Raw genomic sequence first — 27,583 nt, forward strand, 5'->3', positions numbered from 1 at the left:
ATGCAACTCCTTGGTGTGGTTTAGCTTAAAAATGGGTTTTGTCCCGACCCGACCCTTTGGTGTGGTTTGGGCTTTACAGAGCGGGACACTTTAACCCACAACTGCACCACTCGCTCTGGGAAAATCACCACTGGGTCCAAGGAGAGTTGTCATGTTCAAATCCTTCCTTCCTTTCATAATGCTGCAATCATCACACCGAGTGAGGTTGAGATAAATATTATGTATGCTGAATCGTCACTTGTCAGACAGAAACCTTATTTCCATATTACCGTGGGTTTCTTTTTAATAAATTGATGCCCTACTTGATTTGTGTGTCACTCAAAAGTATCAGAAATAGCAGATCGACAAGCTCAAAATGCATCGCACCGGGATGCGTTTTGAGCTTGTGCATCTGCTGTTTTACAGTTTTGGTTGCCACCCAACAGCAACAACATGTTAAGGCAAAAGACACATGGATATTGCATTAATGTATGTGACGGTGTATGTGAAAGTTACCCCCCCCACACACACACACACACACACACACACACACATACTGTATGCAGTGTGCACTGTTTGTAAAATGTTTGCATGTTTGCAGTGACGGCTCCAAAAAATTGTGACTGGGTGTGCTATGGGGTGGCTGGATATTTAGAGGGGGGGCTAATTAATCTTGGTTTACATAGTAGTCAGTCAATTGGGCTTGTTTTGAGGGGGGGGGGCTTAGGGGGGCTAAGCCTCCACCAGAGGGGGCTAAAGACCCCCCCTTGCCGTCCCTGGAGCCGTCCCTGCGTGTTTTGGGGGGGGAAAGGCCTACATTTTGATTTTATAAAAAAACGTAATTTGACTTTACACAAACGCTTTACTGTGGGAAATAACAATGCTGTCTGTCTGTTGCTGCATATGCTGTTCACAAACAGTGACATACAACATAATCTAATCTCAGTATGCTGTACTCGTTGTCAGTGCTTTCTTTGCACAGAAGTGTTTAGGAAAATAAGTGAAAGTATCAGCAGTCTGGCTCGAGAGACTAATTTTGCATCTTACTGTGTAACCCTGAGTGTTAGTTATATTCTGAGAGTGCACATTGTAAACTAAATGGACCCACAATTTGAACACTTACAAGTGGATAAATCAAAACTGAGGATATTGGTGTCCACAGCGATGCAGTTTTTTCATCATTATTTGTAATGAAAGATATGCAATACCTTCTTTCAACTGCAGAGCCAGAGGAGCGATAAAGATTATGTTTTATATATTTATTAATATTGTATGATTCATGGTCACTGTGTTTTTTCACCCTTCAATGTATGCTATGTAAACATATTGATCTAGCTCTAGATATATAGTCCAAAAATACTATGTCTTTACATTATTTACAACGTGACTTACTAAGCAGGGTGGATCTCAACATCCACTTGTGTTTTAGGCGTGATGGAATGTAAAGGGTCGAGTTCTACTAACTCATATTTACAATCAAGTGTCTACTGGTGATGTGTTTTTGTGTTGTTGTTGTTGTTTTTCTTCTGCTGGAGCGGCTACATTAGGCTTTATGGTAATGTCCCGTTGTTTTGATGTTGCTGTTGTCTAGGCAATGGCGCTGTGTGAGGAAGGCAAGCGTGTGAGGTGCAAAAACAGGGCTGGAGTATCCTATAGTCTATAAAAGAAATGGTATGTCATGGTGGGGGTTTCAAAATGTACATACAGTATATATATATTCTTGGCCAGGTTTTGTACATTTGTAATATAACTATATACACATTAGTATAATTGTTTTGGTATGGGATGAGCAGCTGTGTTGATCATTTTCTATTATTGAGATGCCAGCGCGAGTTCGCACAAAATAAGAGAAAATATTATATATAAAAATATAACAACATTCACCACAGGAAGAAAATGAAATCAAACATTACAGCAAGAATAGCATCCAAAATAATTACATTTAAAATATCATGTTTGTCAATAATCACGTCTGGGGTTATTTAAATTCCAACGGCTACAGTATGTGTTCAATGCTTTTGTTTCATAGCATTAGCGTTGATCTACAGGATTAGTCTATAATACAGGAAAAAATACTTTTCCTACGTGCAGTCTACTCCATATCCAATGGAGGTGTTCTAAAACATTTACACATTGTGACCACTGATATACATATTGTACATACATACGTATTGTACATACATACATACAATTAGTGGAAGATGCACCACAGCTGGTTTGCACTGGTATAATTCCAGTAACCCCACGTAATGCAACAACAACAACGTTGCACTGCAGATGAAATCACAATGCCGACTTGAACAAGAACCAATTCCAGGCTCTGTTAAGGCTCATACATAGTCTGGATTTTCGGTGGTTAGGTGACCACCGAACTACAACATGACGTCACGAGCCGCGGTGAAGAGCAAACCACCGCCACCGCTCCAGCCCTTCTCTCTGTTTTTTACTCACCACCACTCAACGTTATTTCAGCTCCGGTGGTCAGCTCACCACCGCAGCGGTGGTCACCTCACCACCGAAAATCCAGACTATGTATGAGCCTTTAGGGTCCCGATCAGACAGCACGCATTTGAGCAGCTTGGGCCAAGCAGCTTTGTAATTCCTTTTAGTGAAGCTTTTTCCCGGGGCAACTTGTATTCTTGTGCTCTATGTGCCTTGATTGTTTGGAGTGCCCTGGACAACTCAAAACAGTAAAACGTCACACACCCCCCCCCCCCACACACTGTCAAGACAGTATGCTGTAGTTAAACTTTTTTAACTAGCCGTCGTACGTACATGTGATATTAATAAACACTGAGCAACTGCATTGGCGCATTTGATGCCTATACAACGTTATCAGCAACAGATTATGTAAAATTGAGGTTGTTTGCACACATTGCCGCCACAGTCACCATGCAACAGCTATAGCGACAAAAGAGAGTAACAAGTTGCCTCTCAACACCAATAGAAAAACAACACTGCAAGCTGCTGTAGGCTAGACTGTACACTGCAAAGCGTGTCCTGTTTGATCAGGGGCCCTTAGTCGTTCTAGTACAAGGCCACTACAGTCTAACTGAGGTATGAAGCAGGGAGATACGTAGAAAAACAGAACAGCATTCAGGACAAACAAAAAGGCAAAGAAAGAACAAGCAGCCAGGTAAAGTGTCACGACCCTGAAATGAAAGACAATCACATGTCTCACATTGTCAAAGCTAATTACAGTAGCAGCATTATATATTTCAGTAGTGTTTGTTTAGCCTACTTGGACCGAGTCATAACAGACAGTAGTATTACAGTAGACCGCTAAGCTGGCCATGAACGCTCTGTGTCGAATGTGGGATAATTTGCCTTTCATCAGTTTAGTTCATCGTCTGGTATTATTTCTCTTCGCAATTCATAAACCAAACAATGAAAGCAAAGTGGCGCATCCTCACACAGACGAGGTGAGGTCAGTCACCACTTGGTCAATCATACATTGATCTGTGATTATATTCGTACCTTTTTGCATCAAATATTCGGTACACAAGTTGAACGTTCAACGTGTGTTAAGTCAGGAAGGAAACTAAACGTCTATTGAAGGGAATCAGTCCCCCTTCATTGAAGTTCCCGCAGGTCTATAGTTCTATTTCCAGCTTGGTTTGGGGTATTTGCTGGATGGTACAGAGTCTTTGGTCTGGACGGACTTCTCAGTAAAGCTATTACTCTTGCGAGCGTCTTCTCGCGTTGAAGGTGCCGGTGGTGGTGGTGGTAGTGGTAGTGGTGGTGGTGGGGTGTCGCTACAGTAGGAACTCTGTCTGGGGGACTTTGCGCTCTGTGCCTTACGCAGACTGCCTGTCTCACTGTGTGGAGCAGTGGCATGGGTCGTAGGCGATATTTTATTCTGTTTGGAGGAGGCTGTCCGAGCCAGAAGCGAGGGGCTCCTGGAAGGAGTGGAGGGTACAGATGGGGGGCCGAGCTCCTTCTTGGTCCTGGAGGAGGAGGCTACGGTATTCCGGGCAAAGCTGGGAACCTCCGAGGTGATCTTGGGGACAAGCGTCTGTGAACCGCTGACCTCAGAGGAGCTCACCCCGGCCTGGTTCAGGTTCTGGCTCTGGCTATGGGCCATGAGGGCCAGGGCTCTCATGGTGGAGCGGCACATCTTCTCCTCCGGTGCCAGCTTGGGGATGTTCCTCAGAGGCTTGGCGCTGGGCTTGCGGAAGGAGGACTCACGCATCGCCCATCTGGAGACGCTGCACGTGAGGCTGCCTGACCTGACTTTGGACTCGTCCGGAGGCAGGCTGGAGTGTCGCGGGGTCCGGCAGGTCTTCTCACTTCTTCCTCTGGCCGGGGTACTCTGGTCACGAAGGGGCCGATGTGGCTCACTGCCATCCAGGCATGCGCCTCGCTCTGTCCATTTCACGTGGATGCCGGCCCTGGTGGATTTGGTTATAGGCACGACCTTACGCATGCCCTGGTTCTCACTGGTGGTCAACGTTCTGATGCCATGAGTTCCACTGGCCTTGGATGCTTTGGAAGCCACCTTGCTCTTGAAGTTGGTCTGGACGGCTTTCTCCCCCACCTGTTTGCCTTCGGCAGTGTCACAGCTATCAGTGTCCCACTCTTCGGCCGCAGCACGCAGAGTAATGGACGCCACGCCCGGAGAGCGTGGCGCAGAGAGCTCATTGGTTGATGTGGAGATAGTCCGGTCATTGGTAGACATGGACTCCAGGTTAGATGACAGGGAACTGGGATTCTGCTGGTTCTCCTGGCTGTCCTTGTTATAGTCTAAGGTTCTCAAGTCGGACGTCAGTCCTTCTCTCGTCAGCGGTGAGCTGTCAATGTCGGAGCAGTCGAAGGCAACGGAGCAGTCCGTTTCTGTGCAGTCTAGGATGTAGAGTACTGGCTTCTTATTCGAAACCGAGGGATCCAGAGGGAGGGTCGTATCGCAGGTCGTGGATGAGACGGTGCTGTTGTTGTCTTCATCTTCTTCTTTCCCTTTATGAAGAGACGTCACCAACTGGGCATGAGGGACCGTGTTTCCTTCCTTGGGACTCACTGCTCTTCCTGAGGTCTTATGACCTGGAAGGTTGTCCAGGACAGGTGACTGTGGAGGGGTCTCCATCTCCAAATCAGTAAGAAGTACGTCCCCTTGGTGGACAAAGGGTGTGTGACGATTGTTATTGTTTGGACTGCACAGGTCAAAAGCTTGTGGCACGCGGACCAGCAGGTGCTTCTCAACGCTGACATTCATATGCCCCATGGTTGCCAGGTTATGCGCTTGACTTGTCTTCTGAAAGACATAAGAGTTGCGAGGCAGGACGCTGCCCTCGGACACAGACGAGTAGCTTATCGTGTTGTTGTTGAACGGGTCTTCTTCTGCGCCGAACCCCGAGGTGGAATATCTGACCAGCGGGCTGATGGGTTCCGTCTCGGCTCGCGGGGACGTCGCCGCGAGCGGCCTGTCCCGGCCCGTCAGCTCGCGGTTGTCGTCCTGGGACAAGAGCCAGGGGGTGGTCCTCCGCTGAGGGGTTCGCCCGGAGCGAGGCAGGCTGTTGAACTTGGAGTAGTCGGAGGAGCTGCCGCCGAACAGCTCCAGGTAACCTTGGAGCTCACGTTCGGCGGCCACGGCGGAGACAGTGTGGCGGTGGCGACGTGCGCTGGCGGAGCGTCCCAGAGGGCTGTGGGGGCTCTGGGACCTCTGCTGGAAGAAGTCCAGGAGACCCTCCTTGGTGAGCAGCTCCATGTCGCTCTCACTGCTGCTCCGGCCGATGCCTCCGCTCTGGTCGGCAGCTGACCAAGCGAATCGCTTCTCCTCCAGCTCTCGAAGGCGACGCTGCCTGACCTCCTCCTTCAGCTCCCGGTCCAGGTTGTCCTGACGGTGGAAGGTCAAGAGGTCAAAGATCAAGACTTTGTTTCTAGCTAACATGTTAAAGGAGTAGTACACCCAAAAAATATTCAATCAATTACACACCTCATGAAGCCTTGAATTCATGTAGATGTTTTAGTTTTTTTCGGATTCGTAAGCCAATAAGCCTAAAGAGTTTCAGAAGGAGACTCAAAGGGTCTCTTACTAAGACTCCTATTGATCAATAACCCGGTCATCAAATGATTGGCTCAGCAACGAGACAAATAATAATAATAGTAATAAAGACTTCATGGGGTGTGTAATTGATCGAAAATAAGTGCTTTTTTGGGCGAACTACTCCGTTATGACAATCTTTGCCCCAAAAGGGATGATCAATACAACGATACAACGAAATAAGATAGAAAAATGATTATTTCGGGAGATTGTTCAACCACCTCAAGTAAGAAAGTATGTTAAAGAGAAGCTCACCTTCACAGCCTTCTTGAACTTGAGACAGAAGTCCTGAAAGATGCGAAATCCCTCGTCCAGTTTGAAGGTATCCTTGTCTTCACAAAAGAAGTCAATGAGAGCGTTTCCTTCTTTGCGAAGGTCCAACCTGCGCCGCTGCAGGTCCTGCAGGGTCCGTACTGAACTCTGACACGCACGCACGCACGCACGCACACGCACACACACACACACACACACACACACACACACACACACACACACACACACACACACACACACACACACACACACACACACACACACACACACACACACACACACACACACAGAGAACACCATTAGATTAGTTAGATCACTGTTTCCCCAAACACTGGGTCGGGAGTCTGGACCCATTTGTGTTTCGTGGACACATTTGTATGGGTCCTTTTACTTTTTGTTTTCTATATTTTGTTTAAAATTATTATTATTTCAAAACCTTTATAAAAAAACATTCCCAAAAAAGCAAAACATTGGAGGTGATGGAGGGTAAAGGAACTGGTTAGAATAACGTGTTTCTTCCACGCGCTACGTCCAACCAGGGAAACTCCCCCCTGTCAGGTGAAAAGAAGCGGCTTTGGACTCCTCATGCATATAAGTTACCATAAGGTCAGTCCGTTGCTCTCCCCAGGTTGGCATAGGGAGTGTAGCACCCAGGAATACATTAGATAATTGACACTGAGTGTAAAAAAAAATGGGTGCAAAATCGCAGTGAAAGTAAGTAAGTAATACATTCCTTTTTTGGGTCACAGTCTAAAAAGTTTGGGAACCACTGTGTTAGATGACAATTGATACAATAAGATTACATACGATGAGAATGAGATCAGATCAGATGAGAGTAGGCCTACACAAGCAGTGTAGTTTGTTGGTCTGTGCGTAGTTGCGTGCGTGCGTGTGCGCACGTGTGTGTGTGTGTGTGTGTGTGTGTGTGTGTGTGTGTGTGTGTGTGTGTGTGTGTGTGTTTCACCTGCAGAAAGGGCTCCAGCTGCAGCAGGAGGTCCTGTTCTCCTTGGACCTTCTCCTCCATGGACCTGGTCCTCACATAGAGGGAGGAGAAGTCCATCTCAATGTTCTCCACTGAGATCCTGTAGGAGAACATGGACACACAGTAGACATTACCAATAAATACTGACCCTACTGAGATCTTATAAGAGAAGACAGTAGACAAATAGTCACTGAATGTGTGGATTTTTGTAAATCCACCACATAAATTAATCGACTAAAACGGCATATTTAATGCTGAACCCGATTTTGGAGAGCCCTAGAATTACTGATGTTTTGACCAATACTTAAAAAACCCTACTTAAAAGTATTCAAAAATAACAGAGCTGTTTTTTTGTTTGTTTTTACTTGAGTAATGACATGCCCAAAATTGCGACACCTTGTTGAAAGTGCATGGTCAAAAAATTAGGAGACATTGGCTGCATAATAATATTGATGATGTGAATGTCGTCCAATAAGTCAAATAATGGCCACAATACTGTATATCAGCAATAATGTCTGGCTCTAGAGAACCAACAGCACATAAACCCCCTCCTGCTGCTACTGTATGTGTGTGTTGAAGCTCTCAGTATTATTATCATAATGTTGAGCATTATGCTGTGTCATTATATTCTGCAGCTTTGTAGACTGCAGTCTAACAGCCTGCGGAGCCTGGGAGACGCTTTAAAGGACTCCACAATACAGCCAGTACACTACAGTATGCTGTGAAACAGCCCCACACGCAAACATTGTTTGTCATACACTGGTTAGGTTTCAGAAACCGAAAACATTTCATTTTCCCCACCGAGTCAGGCAGAAAACTCGTATGTCCATTGTCCATATTCTAACTGTTTGTGTTTATTTGTAAATTAACGCCCTACTTTATTATACCACAGCCGGTGTCACACAAAAGTAGCAGATTGGCAGCGTTTTTTCAAGCTTGCAGATCTGCTACTTTTGCTATTTTTGAATTTGAACAAAGTAACAGCTTTGGACATATGAGGTTTCCACCTGACAGAGACGATATGTATAGTATACTGTAGTATTAGTATAGTATATATAGTATATAGATTTTAGACACTACTACTAGTATTAGTATAGTAGTAGTAGTGTCTAAAATCTATATTTGTGTTGACTAATCCTTGTCTCTCCGACGTCCATCCATATGGCATGATGATTACTAGTCATGTTAGTACCATGATGCTGCCATGCAGCGATGACCGTGACAAACTCACACAGAGCCTGGCAAGCCACTGCCTCCCAGAGGGACTAGAGTACAAACAGACAAACAATAGTCTCTGTCTAAGTACTGTACTGTACCTGGCTTGCATATTAATGTGTCTGCAGCATGCGCTGTAATGGCTTCAATCCAACAATTAAATACACAGAGCTCTATGTTTAGCAGATTCTGATTCACACCAAACATGTGCACAGACAGAAATACTGTATGTAAAGCCAATTACAAAAAAAGGGAAAGAAAGGTAGAAATATATGAATTGCTGCAGAGGTGAATTCAGTTTCAGCTTCACCCAGCTGAAGGCTGCTCACAACATGGTCAGGTGAGGAGCTGTTTATAGTTACTTTAGGGGTTAAGTGTTTTATGAAAGGACTGTTTATCAAACACTGGGTTGGGGACCCATGAACTTAATATGGGTCGCAAGTAAAAATAAAATAAAATCTCCAGCAGTGGCGATCAGGCCACTATACTATACCTTGCGGCACTCTGAACATGTTGAAGTTTCTCTGGAAACTTCAGTAGCTTCTCATCTTTCTTCTTTGCCTCCTACATGCATGTATGAGAGAAAGAGAGAGAGAGAGAGAGAGAGAGAGAGAGAGAGAGAGAGAGAGAGAGAGGACATAGTTTACATCTTCATCATAATGTTGTTAAGTTTATTTTTACTGAAGAAGTGACTGCTGTCTGTCTGTTATGCAAGTGTCTTCTGGGTGCCATCTGCTTCCTCTCCGGCCCCTCCTGCAATATTAATCACGTCTCACGCAGTTTACCCGTCATCACCCCCCCTGCCGTGAACGACACACAACTGTTTCACCTTCCAGGCCTCTCTTCTGCACATTGCTTTTTTATTTTTATTTTTTAAGTGTTATATAATCATGCCAGCCAAAGAAGTCATCAATCAATTTAAACGTTCAAATCAGAGCGATTGCTTTTTTTCCCCAATATGAAATATTCATGTAGAAAAACAGAGAGAGGAGGAAGATGAGTAAAAATCCACCAAGGTGCTCTTTCGTACAAGGGTGATAAAGATGAGCTCATGTATCGTATTGTATATTGTGTTTATATGTGGGTTCTAGGGCTGTCCCAGACTAAGGATTTGTATAGTCGACTGATAGATGAATAAATTTGCTGTTAGTCGACTAATAGTCGACTGAGCACAAAAAAAAAAAAAATGCCCCAAAGAATTGTATATAAAAATACAATATTTACAAAAATATACAAAAATATTGTATTATTCCACTAGGTCTGTGGGGGACATAAACACATTTGAACATTCTGACTGTTCAAATCTCCAATGTGCATGTGGAGTGTGTCTGCCTGTGTGGCAATGTGCCACTGCCTGTGACTTGAATCTGGCCTGATAGACTCCAGAACAACTGAGAGGCTTGTCATTAGCCAGATTGAGCACAGCAGGTGAGACAACAGTTTGTAGAATTTACAGTACATTTTAAGCACAAACTCAATACAAAGACTGTTAACTGTGAGTGGACGACCCAATTAAGCATTACACTTGTTTACAACAGGGTCCACATTGTTCAATTCATCAAAACATTTAGAGACATACAAATAGACACTTCTATGTAGCTAAAGAACAGAACAGGAATTCATCATATAGGAAGCAAAAAGGGAAAAGATACATATACAGTGAGGGGAAATGGGGTGGGGGGGGGATTCAGATTTTACAGAGGCCAGTTTCGAATTGCAGCCATCCGTAGGTGCCCTTTGAGAGCGGTTTTGAAGGAGTCAAGGGATTCACATGTCTTAATGACTGTTGGTAGGGCGTTCCACATTTTGGTGGCATAGGAGCGAAAAGAATTTAGTCCCTTGTTTGTGCCGAATCTGGGTTGTACATGGTTTGTTGCACTCCCTCTGGTGTTGTGGGTGTGGACTTCGTTTACATTAAGGAAGTATTTAGACAGGTACATGGGTATCTTGGTGGTGTATCGAATCTTGTGGACCAGACCCATTGCAAGATGCTGTACTCTGTCGTCGACCCTAAGCCATCCCAGCCTGTCAAAGTGGGCAGGGGTGAGGTGGGTTCGGGGGGTGAGGCCAAGTAGGAGCCTGACCAGTTTGTTTTGGGAGGTCTGGAGCCTTGTTTTAAGGGCCTTTGAGGTGCTGTGGTACCAAGAGGTGGATGCATAGTCAAAGAAACCTTGTACGAGGGCTCCTGTTAAGGTCTTCAAGGTGTTTTTGCTGACCAGTGAGGAGATCCTGTAAAGGAATCTTGTTCTTTGATTGACTTTTTTGATTACGTTGGTGGCCATCTTATCACCGGAAAGATTGGCCTCCAGGATGGAACCTAGGTAGGTAATTTGGTCTTTTCGTGTGATAATATTGTCACCCACTCTAACCAAGAAGCCATCTGCCTTGCTGAGATTACTATTTGATCCGAAGAGGATGGATTCAGTTTTTCCCAGGTGTAAGGATAGTTTGTTATCAGCGAGCCAGGTGCAGATTCTACCGAGTTCAGAGCTGAGGGTCTTTTCAACCTGCAGTTTGTTCCTGTCCGAGACCAGCAGTGCTGAGTCATCTGCGAACAGGAACAAGTTGCAGTCACAAGCTGAAGTCATGTCGCTAACATATATTAGGAACAGTAAAGGCCCTAGTATGCTTCCTTGTGGGACGCCACAGCTCACTGGGAGGGGAGGGGACAGTGTTCCGTTCACCTCCACCATCTGTTCTCTCCCCTCCAGGTAGGATTGCATCCAGCTCACTGATGTGCTATCAAAACCAATAGCTTTAAGCTTGTTAACCAGTATGGAGTGGTTCACGGTGTCAAAAGCCTTTTGGAGGTCCAGCATGACCATGCCGCAGTATTTTCCAGCGTCCACTAGGGCATTAACGACTTGAGATTTTTCCCAGTCGACTTGTCGGACAGTAAAGTTGAAGTCGTATCGATTTATCGTTTCTGGCGGGGGGGGGGGGGGGGGGGGGCGGACGCGCGCGCGCGCGCGGGGGGGGATTTAACAGGGGCGGGTGGAGCTGCCGCGCGCTCAAATACGGAGCATGTCAAACAAAGCACTGTCTGCGCAAGCACATTCAGTGGCCTCTCCAATATGACACAGTCACAGTGCATGTATCTTCTATATCAGAGGTTCCCAAACACCGGTGCCGGTCCGCGGGACACGTGGCACTGGTACGCAAGAGGGGAATTCTAAGTTTTGCGTCGTTTAAAAATGTCCAATCTTTGGTATCTTTAGCAGCAGCAGCTGTAGGCTATTTTGTGACGATCGCGTTAATGAAACCAAACGCTACACGCGGTTCCGGTACAGGATTATTATTTCATGTGAATCATGTCAAAATGAAAATAATCAAAAGATGATGTTATCCAGGTAAAGTAGTGGTATTGGCACACAGCGCAACAGCAGCACCGAGAACACAATAAGAGATATAACTTACATTATTATTCTCCTCCTCCTCCTCCACAACTCGATAACGTTCTCATGTTAGTTTGTTACTCATTTTCTGAGCCATGCAAATAAACAACAACCCGCACTGACCGGAGACGGAGAGGTTCATGTGCCCTGCGCGTAAAGCTTAGCCAGAAACAGACATTGCGTCAGCATGAATGTAGCCTCGGGAACACAGACGTTATATTTCCAACACGGAGGTGAGGGGGATATCGTTTGGGGGTAACGTTTGCGTGCTTCTATCTGTTACTCCTCTGACACAGCGCAGTTCAAACAGACTTCAGCCAGTCTCAATAGTGGGACACCGCGCGCTGAGAGCCACATAGACTACACAGCTGCATTTGGTTTTTAATTAAGGGCGCGTTCTGAATGCAATGAAAAAAGGGGAGAAAAAAAAAAAAAAAAGCTCAACTTTCGACTCGCTTCTGCTGCGAGTCGACTCGTGATAATTTATCGATAAATCGATTTTTTGATGAATGCCCTAGCGTCCACCTCGTGTTTGATGTGGTCGCTCAAATAGAGGAGGCATGTGTCAGTGGAGTGGGATGTTCTGAAACCAGATTGGAACTCGTACAGCAATTTATTAGTGGCAAGATACTTTTCAACCTGTTCATAGACTATTTTTTCCATCACTTTCGAGATGGAGCTTAGAATAGAAATAGGGCGGTAGTTGCCGGGTTCTAATTTACTCCCTTTTTTGTACAAGGGGGTTACTTTGGCCAGTTTAAAATCTTGGGGGACCTGTCCCTGTTTGATGGAGAGGTTAACTATGTGGGTGATGACTGGAGCTATGGAAAAGGCTGAGTCTCTGAGAAATTTGGAGGGGATATTATCATGGCCAGTGGCCTTGTGGGGTTGGAGGGCACTCAGTTTTTTAAGTACCTCCTTGGTTGTTACCATTGCCATTTTGAAATCATCTTTACAAACACCAAGGTTTTTGTAGAAGGCTTTGATGTGCTCTACACCAAAACGCCCAGAGCGGGAGGGCAGTTTGCTAACCAGCTTTGTTGCAATGTTTGTAAAGAAGATGTTCAGGTGGTTGGCTACATCAAGCTTGTCAGTGATGAGGGTGTTATTCGATTTGATGTTTATGTTAGTAAACCTGGTTTTTAGTTTCTGACCACAGCCTAGTTGGTTGTTTAGTAACTATCAGGCCAGCGCACTGTGCGATTCAAGTCACAGGCAGTGGCACATTGCCACACAGGCAGACACACTCCACATGCACATTGGAGATTTGAACAGTCAGAATGTTCAAATGTGTTTATGTCCCCCACAGACCTAGTGGAATAATACAATATTTTTATATATTTTTGTAAATATTGTATTTTTATATACAATCTTTTGGGGCAAAAATAAAAAAATAAATGTTTTTTTTTTTTTGCTCAGTCGACTAAGAGGTGGTCAGTCGACTGAGACCCGTTCCGATCGATTAGTCGACTATTTGACTAATCGAGGTCAGCCCTAGTGGGTTCCCACCCTCATTTGTATCATCCGATAAAGGCTGGTGTTTGCTGCAATGTGTTTTTTGTTTTTGTTTAATTTTTGTACCCATGCTACTCTTTAGAGTGTCTGCCTTGAGACTGGGAGGTCGGGGGTTCGATCCTGCCAGGCCAGGTCATCATAGTAAGTAATAAAATGGGACCCGATGCCCCCCTGCTTGGCACTCAGCAAAGTCGGCATCAAGGGTTGGATTGTCGTGTAGGGCTGTCTTGATTACAATTTTAAGTTGGCGATGAATTGTATTGGGCATTGAATATTGGAACAAATGAATACAACTTTAACATTTTGTTTGGTTTTTACTAGGCTTCATTACCACAAATTGCACAACAGCAGATATGACAAATAACTAACTATACAAAGAACACTTTTAATAATATACTTTCAAGACCATTTTTAAATAGAGGAAATAGCTGATCTTCAAGGAAGCTTGTAGATCTGCTATTCCTGATATTTGTGTAAAATATTTGAAAATGTATGAACATTTTTCATCATGGAATTAGACCAGGGGTAGGCAACCTTAGGCACCAGTGCCAACATTGGCACAAAGGAGGGTGATCACTGGTACACTGGCAAGTGTGTGAGAGAGTATTTTTGGTTTTAAATAAACTATTTAAAAAAATGCAGTCAAATAAATGTCCCTCACATTTGTGTGTAAATTACATCCTGCATTCTACATTCATTAAAACTGAACTCTATATTGCTCTGAGTCTAATGATCAACAACGTGAAAGAAAATATTAAAAAACTGTACATTTGTGGACAATCCACAATTTTGGAATTTTTCACGTGGTGTCATTCCAATTAATTAATGTTGATATGGCACACTGACGATCTAGAAAATAAAAACATGGCACTTAATTTAAAAAAAGGTTGCAGACCCCTGAATTAGACGATGATGTAATAATTGTGACAGGCCTAGGGGTAAGTCCCTGCGACATACTAGCATCAAGTCCAGAGAGTGCACTTGTACAGTACATCATGTCTGGGGGATGTACTTGTACATCAAGCTGCCTCACGCTGTGGGAACAGGAGATACTGTAGCTACGCTATGGGCCACATATCCTGCATGGGAACCAACATGGCTACTTACTTACTTAGTTACTTACTTACTGTATGCATTAGCCATACAAACACAAAGGCTCAATAGAGTGTAAGCGTGCCTTGGTCAAGATTGATTTAATTGGCCCAGGCCGTAGCGTAACGGTCTGGGCACCGGACTGGTAATCCAGTCGCAGTGTGCCGCGGGTTCGACTCCCGGACCCGACACGGCCTTTACTGCATGTCTCCCCCCATCTCTCTCCCGTTTCCTGTCAGCCTACTGTCTGTCCCTTCAAAAATCAATAAAAGGCGTAAGCCGCAAAAAAAAATATCTTAAAAAAAAAAAAAGATTGATTTAATTTAAGCAACAAAATAAATGGAATACTGAAACTATAATATAATATAAACTGAAACTACTCAAAGAGGGTTCCCTTACTCTCCTGGAACTGTACGACCCGTAACACAATGAAAGTTAATAATGGAAATGTAACAAATGACTAACAATTACGAAATTAATTAATATATAAAGGACTCTGGAAACATAATATTATAATTTCTTCATTTATAATACAGTATTATCACATTTATACGTACACATTATCCCATTTTGAATGGGAACCCCTTTTGGTGTTTTAACTAAGCATTATGTTATACTTTAGATATTGAAAAATAGCAGATCTAAAAGCTCATAGCGCACGCGCTATACGAGCTTGTACGTCTGGTTTTTTTTTTTTATCGCAAAAACTGCGGCACAAATCTTTAAATATTAAAAAAAAAAAATCGCTCTGAAAGAATATATATATATATATTCTTTCAGAGCGAACTTATTTTTTAATTTCGACATCAGGCCAAATGGGTTATATAAAGAGATGGGTCTCTCGCTCGGAGACCCCATCTCCACAAGGCACATCTGGTTGCTGGAGACAGTGATTGGCAGAGGAACATTATGGATGGCCTTATGGATGCCATAAATATGTAAGTATTTCTATAAAGACGCACTCACCAGAGCCACAAAGTGCAGGAGGTTCATGCCTGGTTTGTTGGCCTTGGTGTCAGCCAGCGAGAGGAGAGAGGACAGCTTGAATCCCACAGCGTTGCCCGCATAGCCTCCCTGAAACACACGACACAACCATAAGACACAACGCAACCATAAGACACAATACAAGAACAATGGGCGTAGTGATATGGACACAAAAAATGTGATAGAGGGGTAAAAAAATAACGAAAGTTGCACTAATATTTTAGAAATAGTTCAAAAATACAAATAACGTTAGTTTTGTGGATTCATTTACCTTTACTGCGTGGCCCCCAGTGCCCCCCACAAAATGACCGGAACTACTTGATATTTCACCAAAACCAGAGCAGAACTCCCACCACGGGACTCTGGCTATCAATTAATACAGTTGCAACCACTATATTAATGGCAAGTATTTCATACAGCTTAAGTTAAAAAAATATGAACTATCCCTTTAACAATGTTTTGTGACACAACCAGATATCTTATAAATCAGTTACTGTGGGTTTGTAAATCAATGATTTGTCAGCAAACAACACCATTGTGAGTGTTAGAGAGGACCTGGGTAGATGATGTTGCAAAATGTTCCTTTAAAAGTCAATTAAACTCAAAAGTCCTAGTGATGAAATGTCCTCCTTTCCTTGGCGTGGGTTGTAATTTCTTTCCATGGCTCCTGAACATGACAGTTCTAGGACCAGAACTCTCAGAATAGCCTACTTGGTGCTCTGCATTTAGGAGGTCTACTGTCACACACACTATATCCTAACTTTGTTACTTGTAGTCACTTGTTATGTAGTCTCTAGACTGTTGACTCTTTTTTTTACTATTTTGAAAAACATTAAAAAATTGTTCAACTAGCCGATTTGTGATCGGCTATTTTAACTATTCAAATTACTATTTTGAAAAAGTTTTCAAAGCAGATATGGAGATAAGATGTTTCTGTCCAAAATCAATGATAACATAACATAACATTGAGACCGGTACAAATAGTAAAACAAATATAAAAATAACATTAAAGATGGAGTGCCACGATTCTTTTCCACCCTAAAACATGATCATCAGGTATTATTATAATATAAGGAGGAAGAACATTTTACAAAAAGTGTACAGTATTTGTTAAAATCATGCTTTTATGTGGACACGCCCACCAGTTAATTAAAACTGTTTCTGCACGTAAGACGTCCCTAAACGTCTTAAGGATTAAAAACGAGCTGAGCCGTCGCTGGACATCCTAGCCTAGCGCATCCTCAATGGCCCGTGCGCCTTTCGGCTGCCGTATGCTACGCTCTGGGCTCATATTAGCTTGGCGTTGATTTACATGTTAGCGCGGCGGAAAGAATGACTCGTATCTCCTAATCCAGGGCGCTCTCCGTGGTTATGAACGGATCGATATGCTGGCGCTTCATTTCTGCTCCTCATCCGTCTCTCCCGCAAAATATGAACGCTTTTTGGATCATATATCGTATAAATTAAAATGATCGCAATGTAAGCTAGCAATGTAAAGTCAACTTTTTTTAGTAGATTGTTTCCGGGTCATGGCTTTCAGAGTAAAAGCGCTGAGACAACCCCGGCCACCCAGAGCTCCTATTTTGAAGCACTTCCGGCACTGATAGGGTTACGTATGCTTGGTTTGCCTGGTGGGTGCGGTGATGGGTGGTGATCCACCTGAACTGAAGCCACACCCACAGCTGTAGTTGTATGATAACGGGGTTAGGGGAGGGGCTGATAGTGTCTGTCACAATATTACTGTTTATTTCACTGGCCCGTTTGACTGTCAAGGGTTCAGCCTCCAGGAAGAAACCCTAAATACAAAGTTAATACACCATTGCACATAAAAAACAACTCCAGGGTGTCTAATGTATACTGTTACCTCATAGACACATGAAAAACTGGAAAAATGCATATAGAATACAGTATAGACGCAGTAGAGCTGTGTACTCACAGCGTTCATGATGTTCCCTGCCTGCAGCACCAGGTGCAGGATAGCATGAAGCTCCTCACAGTTCATCAGCTCTACACAGAACAAAGACACATCAATTTCACTGCAACACACCACCTATTGGCACCCAGTACTGTATGTATTGTCGAAAAAGAAAACCGGGCCCATTGCAAGTTGCTATACTCTCTATCTGTCCTCGTCTACCCCAGTGGTCACCAAACGTTTTATTCCGTGATCCAAAAGAGAAATCATGTTTATGTTTGCCCGGGACTCAAACGAGTTTTCACTACTTCTTAAACATTTGTTTTTTAATTTATGGAATTCCTTTGATTTTGTTTAATTTATTCATGAAATTACTGAAAAAAGAAAATCATTGATTTTTTTTAATTCCTGGGAAAATATAATTATTTTGGAAATGTTTTTTTGAAAATGTTTTTAAATAGGCCTAATAATTATTAAAAACTAAATGTAGGAAACAAAAATATAAAGGGACCCATAAAAATGTGTCTGCGACCCACAAATGGGTCCCGACCAGTGTCTGGAAAACAGTGCTCTACCCTGAGCCATCACACCACAGCATAACAACGAGCAGGGTTTGATTGATTGATTGAAATATTTATTAACAGTTTGCAGAATTACAGTACATTTCAAGCACAAACTCAATGGGGTCATAGTGTTTCCTTTTCCTCGTAGAGCAAGGTTTGGGATACAGTTATGCTTGTTGCTTCAACTACAAGGACAATGCCCATTTAACCCATTTTGGGCGGGAAACCCTTTTGGTGTTAGCATTATGTTATGCTTTAGCTATTGAAAAATAGCAGATCTACAAGCTCATAGCGCGGCACTGAGTGCCGCACTATGAACTTGTAGGTCTGATTTTAGAAAAATCAAAGAACGACTGACATATAAACATAGCTTTTTCAGAAAACCGTCAGGATTTAGAAGACATTTTTTTTAATCTGATCTCAGGTCAAAATGTATAACATCGTCAAACATTGGTGAAAAATGCAACATCATCACTTGGTTGTTGCCCTCTGTGTGTGTAACTGTACCTATACCTACACTGGGTCATCTCGGGTGACACATTCCAACCACTTCACATAGTTCACTGCTGGCTCAGATAACTGGGTCACCTGTCCGAGTGTGTGTGTGTGTGTGTGTGTGTGTGTGTGTGTGTGTGTGTGTGTGTGTGTGCGCGCGCGTGCGTGTGTGCGTGTGTGTGCGTGTGTGCGTGCAAGCGTGTGCGCGTGTTTATACGCATCACTTTTTAGTGTGTGTAGGTTTACACAGATTGCGAGTTAGAAGTTGCGTGTGCGTGCGTGCGTGCGTGCCAGCCATTACCTTTAGTGGCGACGTGGATGACATCGATATCGCGGCTCATCACTGCACAAGACGGAAAGAACTCTTCGCGCAGGACCATGGCCTCGATGCGCACCTCAAAACTACACAGGGAAACACAAGTACACAGGTGTCACATTCATAATATACTATCATATAACCTGCCATTATGTCACCTGAGGTAAGAGGATCGATACAAGGACTGAGAGGGCGATACGGTAAGCTCGTGCTGATCGGTCAGTTGCCGTATAACCCCTATAGGGTGGATATGGAGGATGGCCAATCAACACAGCTAAAAGTGGCAAAGCTGGCTGAACTGGCATAGCGAGCCACTTCTCAAAAATCTGAGGTCTGGGACAGGGGTTCTTCAAAGTGTTTCAGGGCAAGCACCCCTTAGCTGAGAGAGATGAAGCAAGGTACCTATATATATGTACTACATATATTGTATAAAATTGTGTGGCATATTATATACCTTATGTTTCTGTATCAGTGGTGCTCAATATTTCATGTCAAGGACCCCAAAAATGATATGTAATATGCCTCCGCCCCACCGTCTGAAAATATGTTGTTCCGGTGACCTCCCCAGAAGCAAAGATTTGAGTTAAAATGTTCACTGTAATAATATATATTCAAAGATTTGAGGCACATTTTCACGATTTTTCAAAAATAGCGGACCTACAAGCTTGTAGATCTTCTATTTTTCAATAGCTAAAGTATAACACAATGCTTTAAAGGTATATTCAGTGATTTCACTTAATTCAAATATCACTTATTTTTTTGTTTTGTTGTGATAATCCTCTCTACTATAGAGTGTGCTGACCATATAAGGAGTTCCTCCCTGTCCCCAGTTAACCCCTGGGGGTCAAAAACCCTTAGGTTTCGTTTTTGACTCTCTATCCTGATTGGACGAAAGGCTGGGTCCCACAGCCAAAAACGAAACCTAAGGTTTTTTGAGTGAAATCACTGAATATACCTTTAAAACACCAAAAAGGGGTTAAACTTTTTTGCCAGTTACTTGAAAAGCGGCTGGACTACATTTGCTACTAAGTCTAGTAGCGACCGTATAGTGGACACATTTCCATGATAGGCTGCCTCTAAGCCAATGGGAGACTTACCCATAAAACCCATAGTGTGAACGCCGCAATGTGAAGCCGTGAGCTGATAGGCAGATCGAGGCTGCGGCACACAAAACGGATTATAGATGTTCATAAACTGCCAGTTTTGACAGAGTCATTTTTTTTTAATGTTTTTTTTTGTGGCTTTCGCCTTTATTTAATTATTTTTTATGGAGGGTCAGACAGTAGGCTGACAGGAAATGGGGAGATAGATGGGGGGGATGCAAGGGGCCAGTGAGGTGCTACAACGTTGAAGCGCTGGGCCCTAGTGGTAAGAGGAAGGACTGCAGGCGGACCCATGGATTCATGACGAGGAAACCCCGTGCAGCTGGGCTTTAACATTGAGCGCTCGGTTGCACTTCCGCATTTGGGGGGGGGCGGAGCTTCGCGCCAGATCAGTCTCTATCCTTTTAATACTCTATGGGCGGATGACATGCAGCAAAGGCCGTCGGGATCGGGAGTCGAACCTGACCGAGTCATTCTTGTCTCATAGATTTTATAGATTCATATACTGTATAGACGTTTATTTTATTTTATATATTTAACCATTTAAACCCTCAATCCATAGTACACTTGACCTTTCACTCTGCTCTTTCCCCCCCTGTACAACAAACGGATACCGGAGAACTCACCAGTTTACCAAGTCGCCACAGCAAAGATTCTTCATCAATGTCTTCATCGTTATGCTAAACATGCTGTCTTCATCAGTGTAGTATGTCAAACTATAGTTCATTTCCAAAGTGATCAAATTATGTTGTGCAATTAAATGGTCAGCATCTAGCTGACCATGATAAAATTCAATTCAATGCAATTTAAATGAACAAAAATGCACTAAATCGTGGCGAGTTCTCCGGATACACCCATCAAACCTCTTAACTCCTCGCAGCGCAGATCTACAAGCTCAGACGGAAGTCTATTTATTTTGTATATTATTTATCTCTACTCTATCTGTACCTATACTGTATCCTGTGTGTTTCATTTCTTACTGCTGTTGCTGCTACAGTATGATGACCCCTGACCCCCCCCCCCCCCCTCCCCTACAGGGATCAATGAAAGGTTTTAACGTGACACGTTAAAACCTTTCAATAAACCTTTCAATCCTGTGAAAACACCGGAGTCATTCAGATATCAAATGTCCTCTGATTTCTCCGGTTTCTCATTTCAGTGGTGTACGTGGAATCTTGGATGCTGTTCAAGTTCTTAAGCCACAGCCAATTTTGACTGAACGCCATCTTGGCTGAACTGCCTGTCCCTTCCTTCCCTCCCTATGACACTCTGGCCAATGCTCCAAGCATCCTAGACTCTTCTCCCTTCCTGGCACCTCCTGGCTCCCAAGCTGTACAATGACCCCCCCCTTCTCTTGGTCATAACTGCAGACTCACTCCCCATTTTCCACTGCAGTCTGAAAAACTCGCCTCCTAATTCTCTACCTCTAGCACACACCTCTTCAGACTCCACCTCACCCCCTAGCACTCACCTCTTCAGGCTCCACCTCACACCCTAGCACTCACCTCTTCAGACTCCACCTCACCCCTCTAGCACTCACCTCTTCAGACTCCACCTCACCCCCTAGCACACACCTCTTCAGACTCAACATCACCCCCTAGCACTCACCTCTTCAGACTCCACCTCACCCCCTAGCACTCACCTCTTCAGACTCCACCTCACCCCCTAGCACTCACCTCTTCAGACTCCACCTCACCCCCTAGCACTCACCTCTTCAGACTCCACCTCACCCCCCTAGCACTCACCTCTTCAGACTCCACCTCACCCCCTAGCACTCACCTCTTCAGACTCCACCTCACCCCCTAGCACTCACCTCTTCAGACTCCACCTCACCCCCTAGCACTCACCTCTTCAGACTCCACCTCACCCCCTAGCACTCACCTCTTCAGACTCCACCTCACCCCCTAGCACTCACCTCTTCAGACTCCACCTCACCCCCCTAGCACTCACCTCTTCAGACTCCACCTCACCCCCTAGCACTCACCTCTTCAGACTCCACCTCACCCCCTAGCACTCACCTCTTCAGACTCCACCTCACCCCCTAGCACTCACCTCTTCAGACTCCACCTCACCCCCTAGCACTCACCTCTTCAGACTCCACATCACCCCCTAGCACTCACCTCTTCAGACTCCACCTCACCCCCTAGCACACACCTCTTCAGACTCCACATCACCCCCTAGCACTCACCTCTTCAGACTCCACCTCACCCCCTGGCACACACCTCTTCAGACTCCACCTCACCCCCTAGCACTAACCTCTTCAGACTCCACCTCACTCTATAGAGCGTCGCAGTCCCGCCCCCTTTCATGACGACGCCAGGCCCAGGAAATAGTTTCCAATGCATTTTTCCCATAGACATTTCAAAACGTATTTATTTAAAGACCTTATAAGCGTCGTACGAAGCCAACTCTTGTCGTGACAAATCATGACAACAAACACAATATTTTGGACCAAACAAATAATTACAGAGAAGAAAAACAACAAAAAAAGTGTTTAAACCTTCCGTTTTCTTCTTCTTTCTAATTATTTGTTCAGCCCGAAAAATTGTGTTTGTTGTCACGACAAGAGTTGGCTTTGTCCGTGGCGTAAACGTCTTTAAATAAATACTTTCTGAAAAGTCTATGAGGAAAATGAACAGGGATTTCTTTTCCGGGTCTCTCGAGGGGGCGGGACTGCGACGCTCTATAGCACTCACCTCTTCAGACTCTACCACACCAGCACTCCTCATTCCTTGATTGTATAATTTTTTGTTGGCTATTTTGTGACAGCTAGTTATACTAATGCAGATATGTTGGCTAATTATTCATACATGTTATTAAGTTGTTAGATACGTACAGTAGGTATAATGTCTCTGTCGGGTGGACATAGGCCTATTGTGGGCCAGCAATGTTTGGAATTCGCCAATCAGGATGGAATGAATGAATGGTTTATTTCAGTCTTTCAGTTAGACATTATAAAGAAATATATATATTTTTTAACGTGATCGAAAAGGTATAGGCAGAAGCTTATAGCTTATTAATGCCTATCCTCATTACATAATGACAACAAATAAAATGTAAAGAACCGACACAATATGAAAATTCAAAAGGATCTGTCTTGATCACTTGAAAATAGAGCACCGATTTGCGTGATGTTCGGAAAAAAATGTTTTGCAAAAATCGGCCTCGTGGTGGCGCTATAAATGGCAGATGTGAATGAAAAATGTGAAAGACCCGTTTTGTTTAGTGATTTATAGAGAAACTGTGTAACGATTCGAATGATTTCTGGACAAAATAGTACTGTAAAAAGAAAAATGTTTTGCAAAAATCACCCTCCTGGTGGCACTATAACAGGCCGATGTAAAACAAATTGTGGCAGAGGTTCTGCTCTGGCAACCAGGGAGTGATAAATAAATGCTGGCCCTCTACACGGCAGGGTCTGTGAGTGACACCTATAAATGGAGACATTTCCATCTATCTCTCACCACCCAACGAATGGGAACATGTGATATTTTCTCCTGCTCTTAACCACTTACTTCATCATACAACAAATTGCAAAAATGTAACTGCTAGACCGGTTATTTTCATTATTTCATGAAACATTTTGTGCCATTTTTGCCTGTAATGGAATGTCCCAAAATAGGGACACCTGGTTGAAAAAGCCCATTTTGGGCGGGAACCCCTTTTGGTGTTTTAAACATTATGTTATAATTTAGCTATTGAAAAATAGCAGATCTACAAGCTCATAGCGCGCCACCGAGTGGCGCTCTACGAGCTTGTAGGTCTGCTATTTTTTGAAAAATCCTGAAAATATTTATTTCAGAAAACTGAAATAATAGTTTTATTTTGAGGTCAGGCCTACATAAATGGTTTAACCTCCTAAGGAATGAACATGCATGCTAGCAGAACTCATCCCAGCTCACCTTACTACAACGCCAACCAACCCAAACAGAGATTAAAGACTAAATTAAAGACTAAAGACAACAAACAATGGTTGCTGGGTAACTCGGCACATATATCAACAAAGGAGCTGATGCTCTAAACAGCTTTTACTGTTGACTATTTAACTATGGACCAATATAAACACAATGCTTACCTGGCTTAGCATGGCTAATGTCACCAGTTTACTGTTTGCTTGTCCACAAAATGTCAAGAATGGTAGATAGCATGCTGCTTTTAGACAGATGCTAGGTTTGATTATGCTGGTATCATAGTTACTTAATTGTTTTCTTTGCGTTTTATTTACGTGATAATTTGCCCTGACTTTGTTGACTGTGGTTCATGACATTTCACTCAAATTTAAAATCTTGTAAATCAAGAGAGTCTGCCTGCCCTATACCATTGCACCATATTGCACACCATTACATTTCCCAGGCTAAATAGACCAGTTACACAACAAGTCAGGCATTTATCAAACCTTCTTATCCAGATTGACTTTAGAAAGTGTATGTTTAAGAGTATACAGCTTGAGTAAGGCATTGCAAATAGCAGATCTACATCCTTGTCCTGCTGTGTTTGGTTCGTGGCACCAACACACAGCCGAGTATAAATCAGGCATGAGAGACACAAGCTTTGTCATGTGATCGAGGTACAAAATCCAAATAAGCATATATCTATGAGTAAATAAAGACGTGATAACAAACACGTCTACTTGACTTAGCCTGGAATAAAACCCATTTTGGGCGGGAACCCCTTTTGGTGTTAGCATTATGTTATGCTTTAGCTATTGAAAAATAGCAGATCTACAAGCTCATAGCTCGATAGAAAAATCGAAGAACGACTGACATAGAAACATAGCTTTTTCAGAAAACTGTCAGGATGTAGAAGACATTTTTAGAATCTGATCTCAGGTCAGAATGGGTTAAGAATAGAAGGTAGAGTTGCATAGTAGAGATAGACGTTACCGTGGGATTTGGATGAGTTGGTACATGAAGTTATCCACCAGAGTCAGCTTGCTCGGGTCCCCTTTAAAAGACTGCAGCTTCTTGACCTGAGGACGCAACAGAGACACAAACTTGCAGGTTATAAAAGGGAAGCAAAAACGCAAAACTCCTCAAATGCTTCTACTGTATGGAGGCTACTGTATATAGAGCGTCGCAGGCCCGCCCCACGACGAGCGGCCCCGGAAGAGAATTTCCAATTCATTTTTCCCATAGACGTTTCATAAAGTATTTATTTAAAGACCTGTAAGCCTCGGTCAAAGGCGACTCGGATCGTGACAACTCATGACAACAAACACCATTTTTTGGGGGGGCCGAAAAAAGAATCGTCATGAAAGGGGGCGCTCTACATGGTTCTTCATAAAAGAACACATCTGGGTTTCTTTATTTGTAAAAACTGAATTGGTTACATTATCAACAGAGCAAGAGAACCCTCTTTTTTGATGAGAATATATCGGTTGATTTACAGTATGACTTTTCAGCCATCCACACCGACTTAGTTAAAACCTTAGCTTTAAAATATCTGTACATTTTCATTGTTGCTAATATGATGCTGTTTTGTATCATATTGCTGTTTCTCTGAATGCACGCATGCACGCAACGCACGCACGCACGCATGCACACACACAGTCACACACACACCTCCTCGATGTCAGGCAGCAGTTTGAGCAGGTCTTTGAGCAGCTCTGCTCCGTAAATCTTTCCGTCCCCTTGTCTGATGTCCTCTACGATGGAGATGTTGGACCTGCCAGGACGTCACACAAAAGCATCAAAAGTAGCAGATCCACACGCTCATAATGCAGCGCGAAGCAATGCGTTTTGAGCTTACGTATGTACTGTAGATCTGCTACTTTATCTATATAGTCTGCATGGAACAAGCTCCCACTGTACCTTTGTCAGGCAGCCTCTGTAGACATTTTTAAAGCACAGCTCAAGACCCACTTCTACAACATTGCTTTTAATTGATATTTAATTTTTTGTTATTCATGTCCTCACTGTATTGCATTACTGCTTGTTTTTTAATGTCGTTGCCTTGCTTTTTTTTCTTTTTTCTCCATTGCTCTGTAAAGCACTTTGAGCTGCATTCCATGTCATGAAAGGTGCTATACAAATAAAGTGTGTTATTATTATTATTATTATTATTATTATATTTGAATCCTGAAAAGTAACAGTTTTGGGACATACAGTATGAGTTGGTCATGCATGTGACAGAGATGATATATCAGATTTGATTCTCTTAGTTTGCATAATTCCATACTTTAGAGCTCTGTAGATGTATTCCATGAATGAATCCATGATCAGCCTTAATGCTTATTCATATATGTATCTGTGGCTGCTTCAGTAAAATCTGACAGCTATGCCAGGGTACTATTCCTATGTTAATTGGTGCTGTTGACGCTTCGGCAGCTTTTGTAAGACGGTGTATGAATGGTTGTTTTGGTTGTCGTTATTGTTCTAGGTATACATGGAACGCACTCTCGCGGGCACGCACGTACACGTGGCAACAACTAGTGGATGTAGTGGATTCTATAATTCAATATTACAATATTTTTGGACACAGAATCAAATGTTTTATGGTCATGAATCATGATTGCATGATTGCATGGATGCGCTGACCAGGCTTATAATAATGAATATGTTGTCGGAAATCACTATGGGAAAAATTGTGCAATGATAACATGGCCGCCGTAAAAAGAAAAAAAAATCCCACTACTGAAAGCTACTGTACTTTTACTGTGCTGGGAGAAGCCCAAAGGAAGGTTTTCTGGCCAAGACAATAAAGTTCTATTCTTTTCACTTCAGTGAAAAAGAGATTATCACCTGGCCAAGGCATTCGTCGTTGCCCAAAGGTTGCCTGGGTGATCATTTGTTTATCAGATATACCCAATACCTAATTACAGCAGGGAGCCAAGCTGTCTGGGAAAGGGTCTGTCAGTCTGTCTGTGTGAGTCTCAATGCAAAATGTCTTGTGCACTAGTGCCAGTGTAGGCCACAGAAGTACCCTGTCTAGTTCATTCACAATATAAAGTGAAAACATCATTTGATCAATGCCATGGTGACAGCTGTTTGCTCATGGTTACAGATTATTTTTTAGATATCTTTGGGGCTTTTCCGCCTTTATTTAATGACAGGAAACAGGGAGAGAGAGAGCCTGCGTTGCGACATGCGACTTGTTGCATTAGACGTCCTACATGTATGTATATGGTATACGCCACTATAGGACTAGGCCATCGGCACACCATGGCTACAGTTTGAGCACCTACTGGCAGCTTCTGCCATAAACGTTGCACTGTAAACGAGTGTACAAATGGTCCTAATAAACCCATCTTGATCTTGATTCTTGGTATGTACACTCTCATTAAATGAAAAATGCACTCTCATGATTTCACCCCCCCCCCCCCCCCACACACACACACACACACTTACATATCAGTGTTGATTTTGACAGCAAATGTTGATTTAGTTTTAGTCATAGTCTTTTGACTAAAATTTCCTTTATAGTTTTAAATCACATTTTAGTCATCTGAAACGTTTTAGTGTCAGTCTAGTTATTAAAAAAATCATCAGGTCGTATCATCATACATCATCATTATCTACATTATCTCATTCCGGCCAATCACAATTTGCGTCCTCACCTTCGTCTTCAATGTTTGTATTAACACAATATTTGTGTCGACTAAATCTACAGTAAATTTAGTCGACTAAAATGTATCTTAGCAGGCCATGATGATGTCGTAATGCTTTATTTTTTACTTAGCTGCATGCCGGAAAAAGCAGATCTACAAACTCACAACGCGTC

The 27,583-nt window shown here is 43.2% G+C and overlaps 1 protein-coding gene across 1 annotated transcript in view; it reads right to left on the bottom strand.

Annotated features, from left to right (window-relative positions):
• Window positions 1-3,580: 3,580 nt before the first annotated feature.
• The window catches only part of fhdc1 (FH2 domain containing 1), a gene marked incomplete at both ends in the record, with an annotated part of 33,628 nt that continues 9,625 nt past the window's right edge, over window positions 3,581-27,583 (bottom strand). The window contains 9 exon segments of the mRNA XM_083764379.1: window positions 3,581-5,809; window positions 6,272-6,436; window positions 7,254-7,371; window positions 8,980-9,050; window positions 15,455-15,562; window positions 17,409-17,479; window positions 18,747-18,847; window positions 24,748-24,833; window positions 25,426-25,528. Of these exon segments, the coding sequence (XP_083620505.1) occupies window positions 3,581-5,809; window positions 6,272-6,436; window positions 7,254-7,371; window positions 8,980-9,050; window positions 15,455-15,562; window positions 17,409-17,479; window positions 18,747-18,847; window positions 24,748-24,833; window positions 25,426-25,528 (3,052 nt within the window).

Source organism: Protomyctophum parallelum (genome assembly GCF_964188405.1).
Source record: "Protomyctophum parallelum genome assembly, chromosome: 5".
Classification (NCBI taxonomy): domain Eukaryota; kingdom Metazoa; phylum Chordata; class Actinopteri; order Myctophiformes; family Myctophidae; genus Protomyctophum; species Protomyctophum parallelum.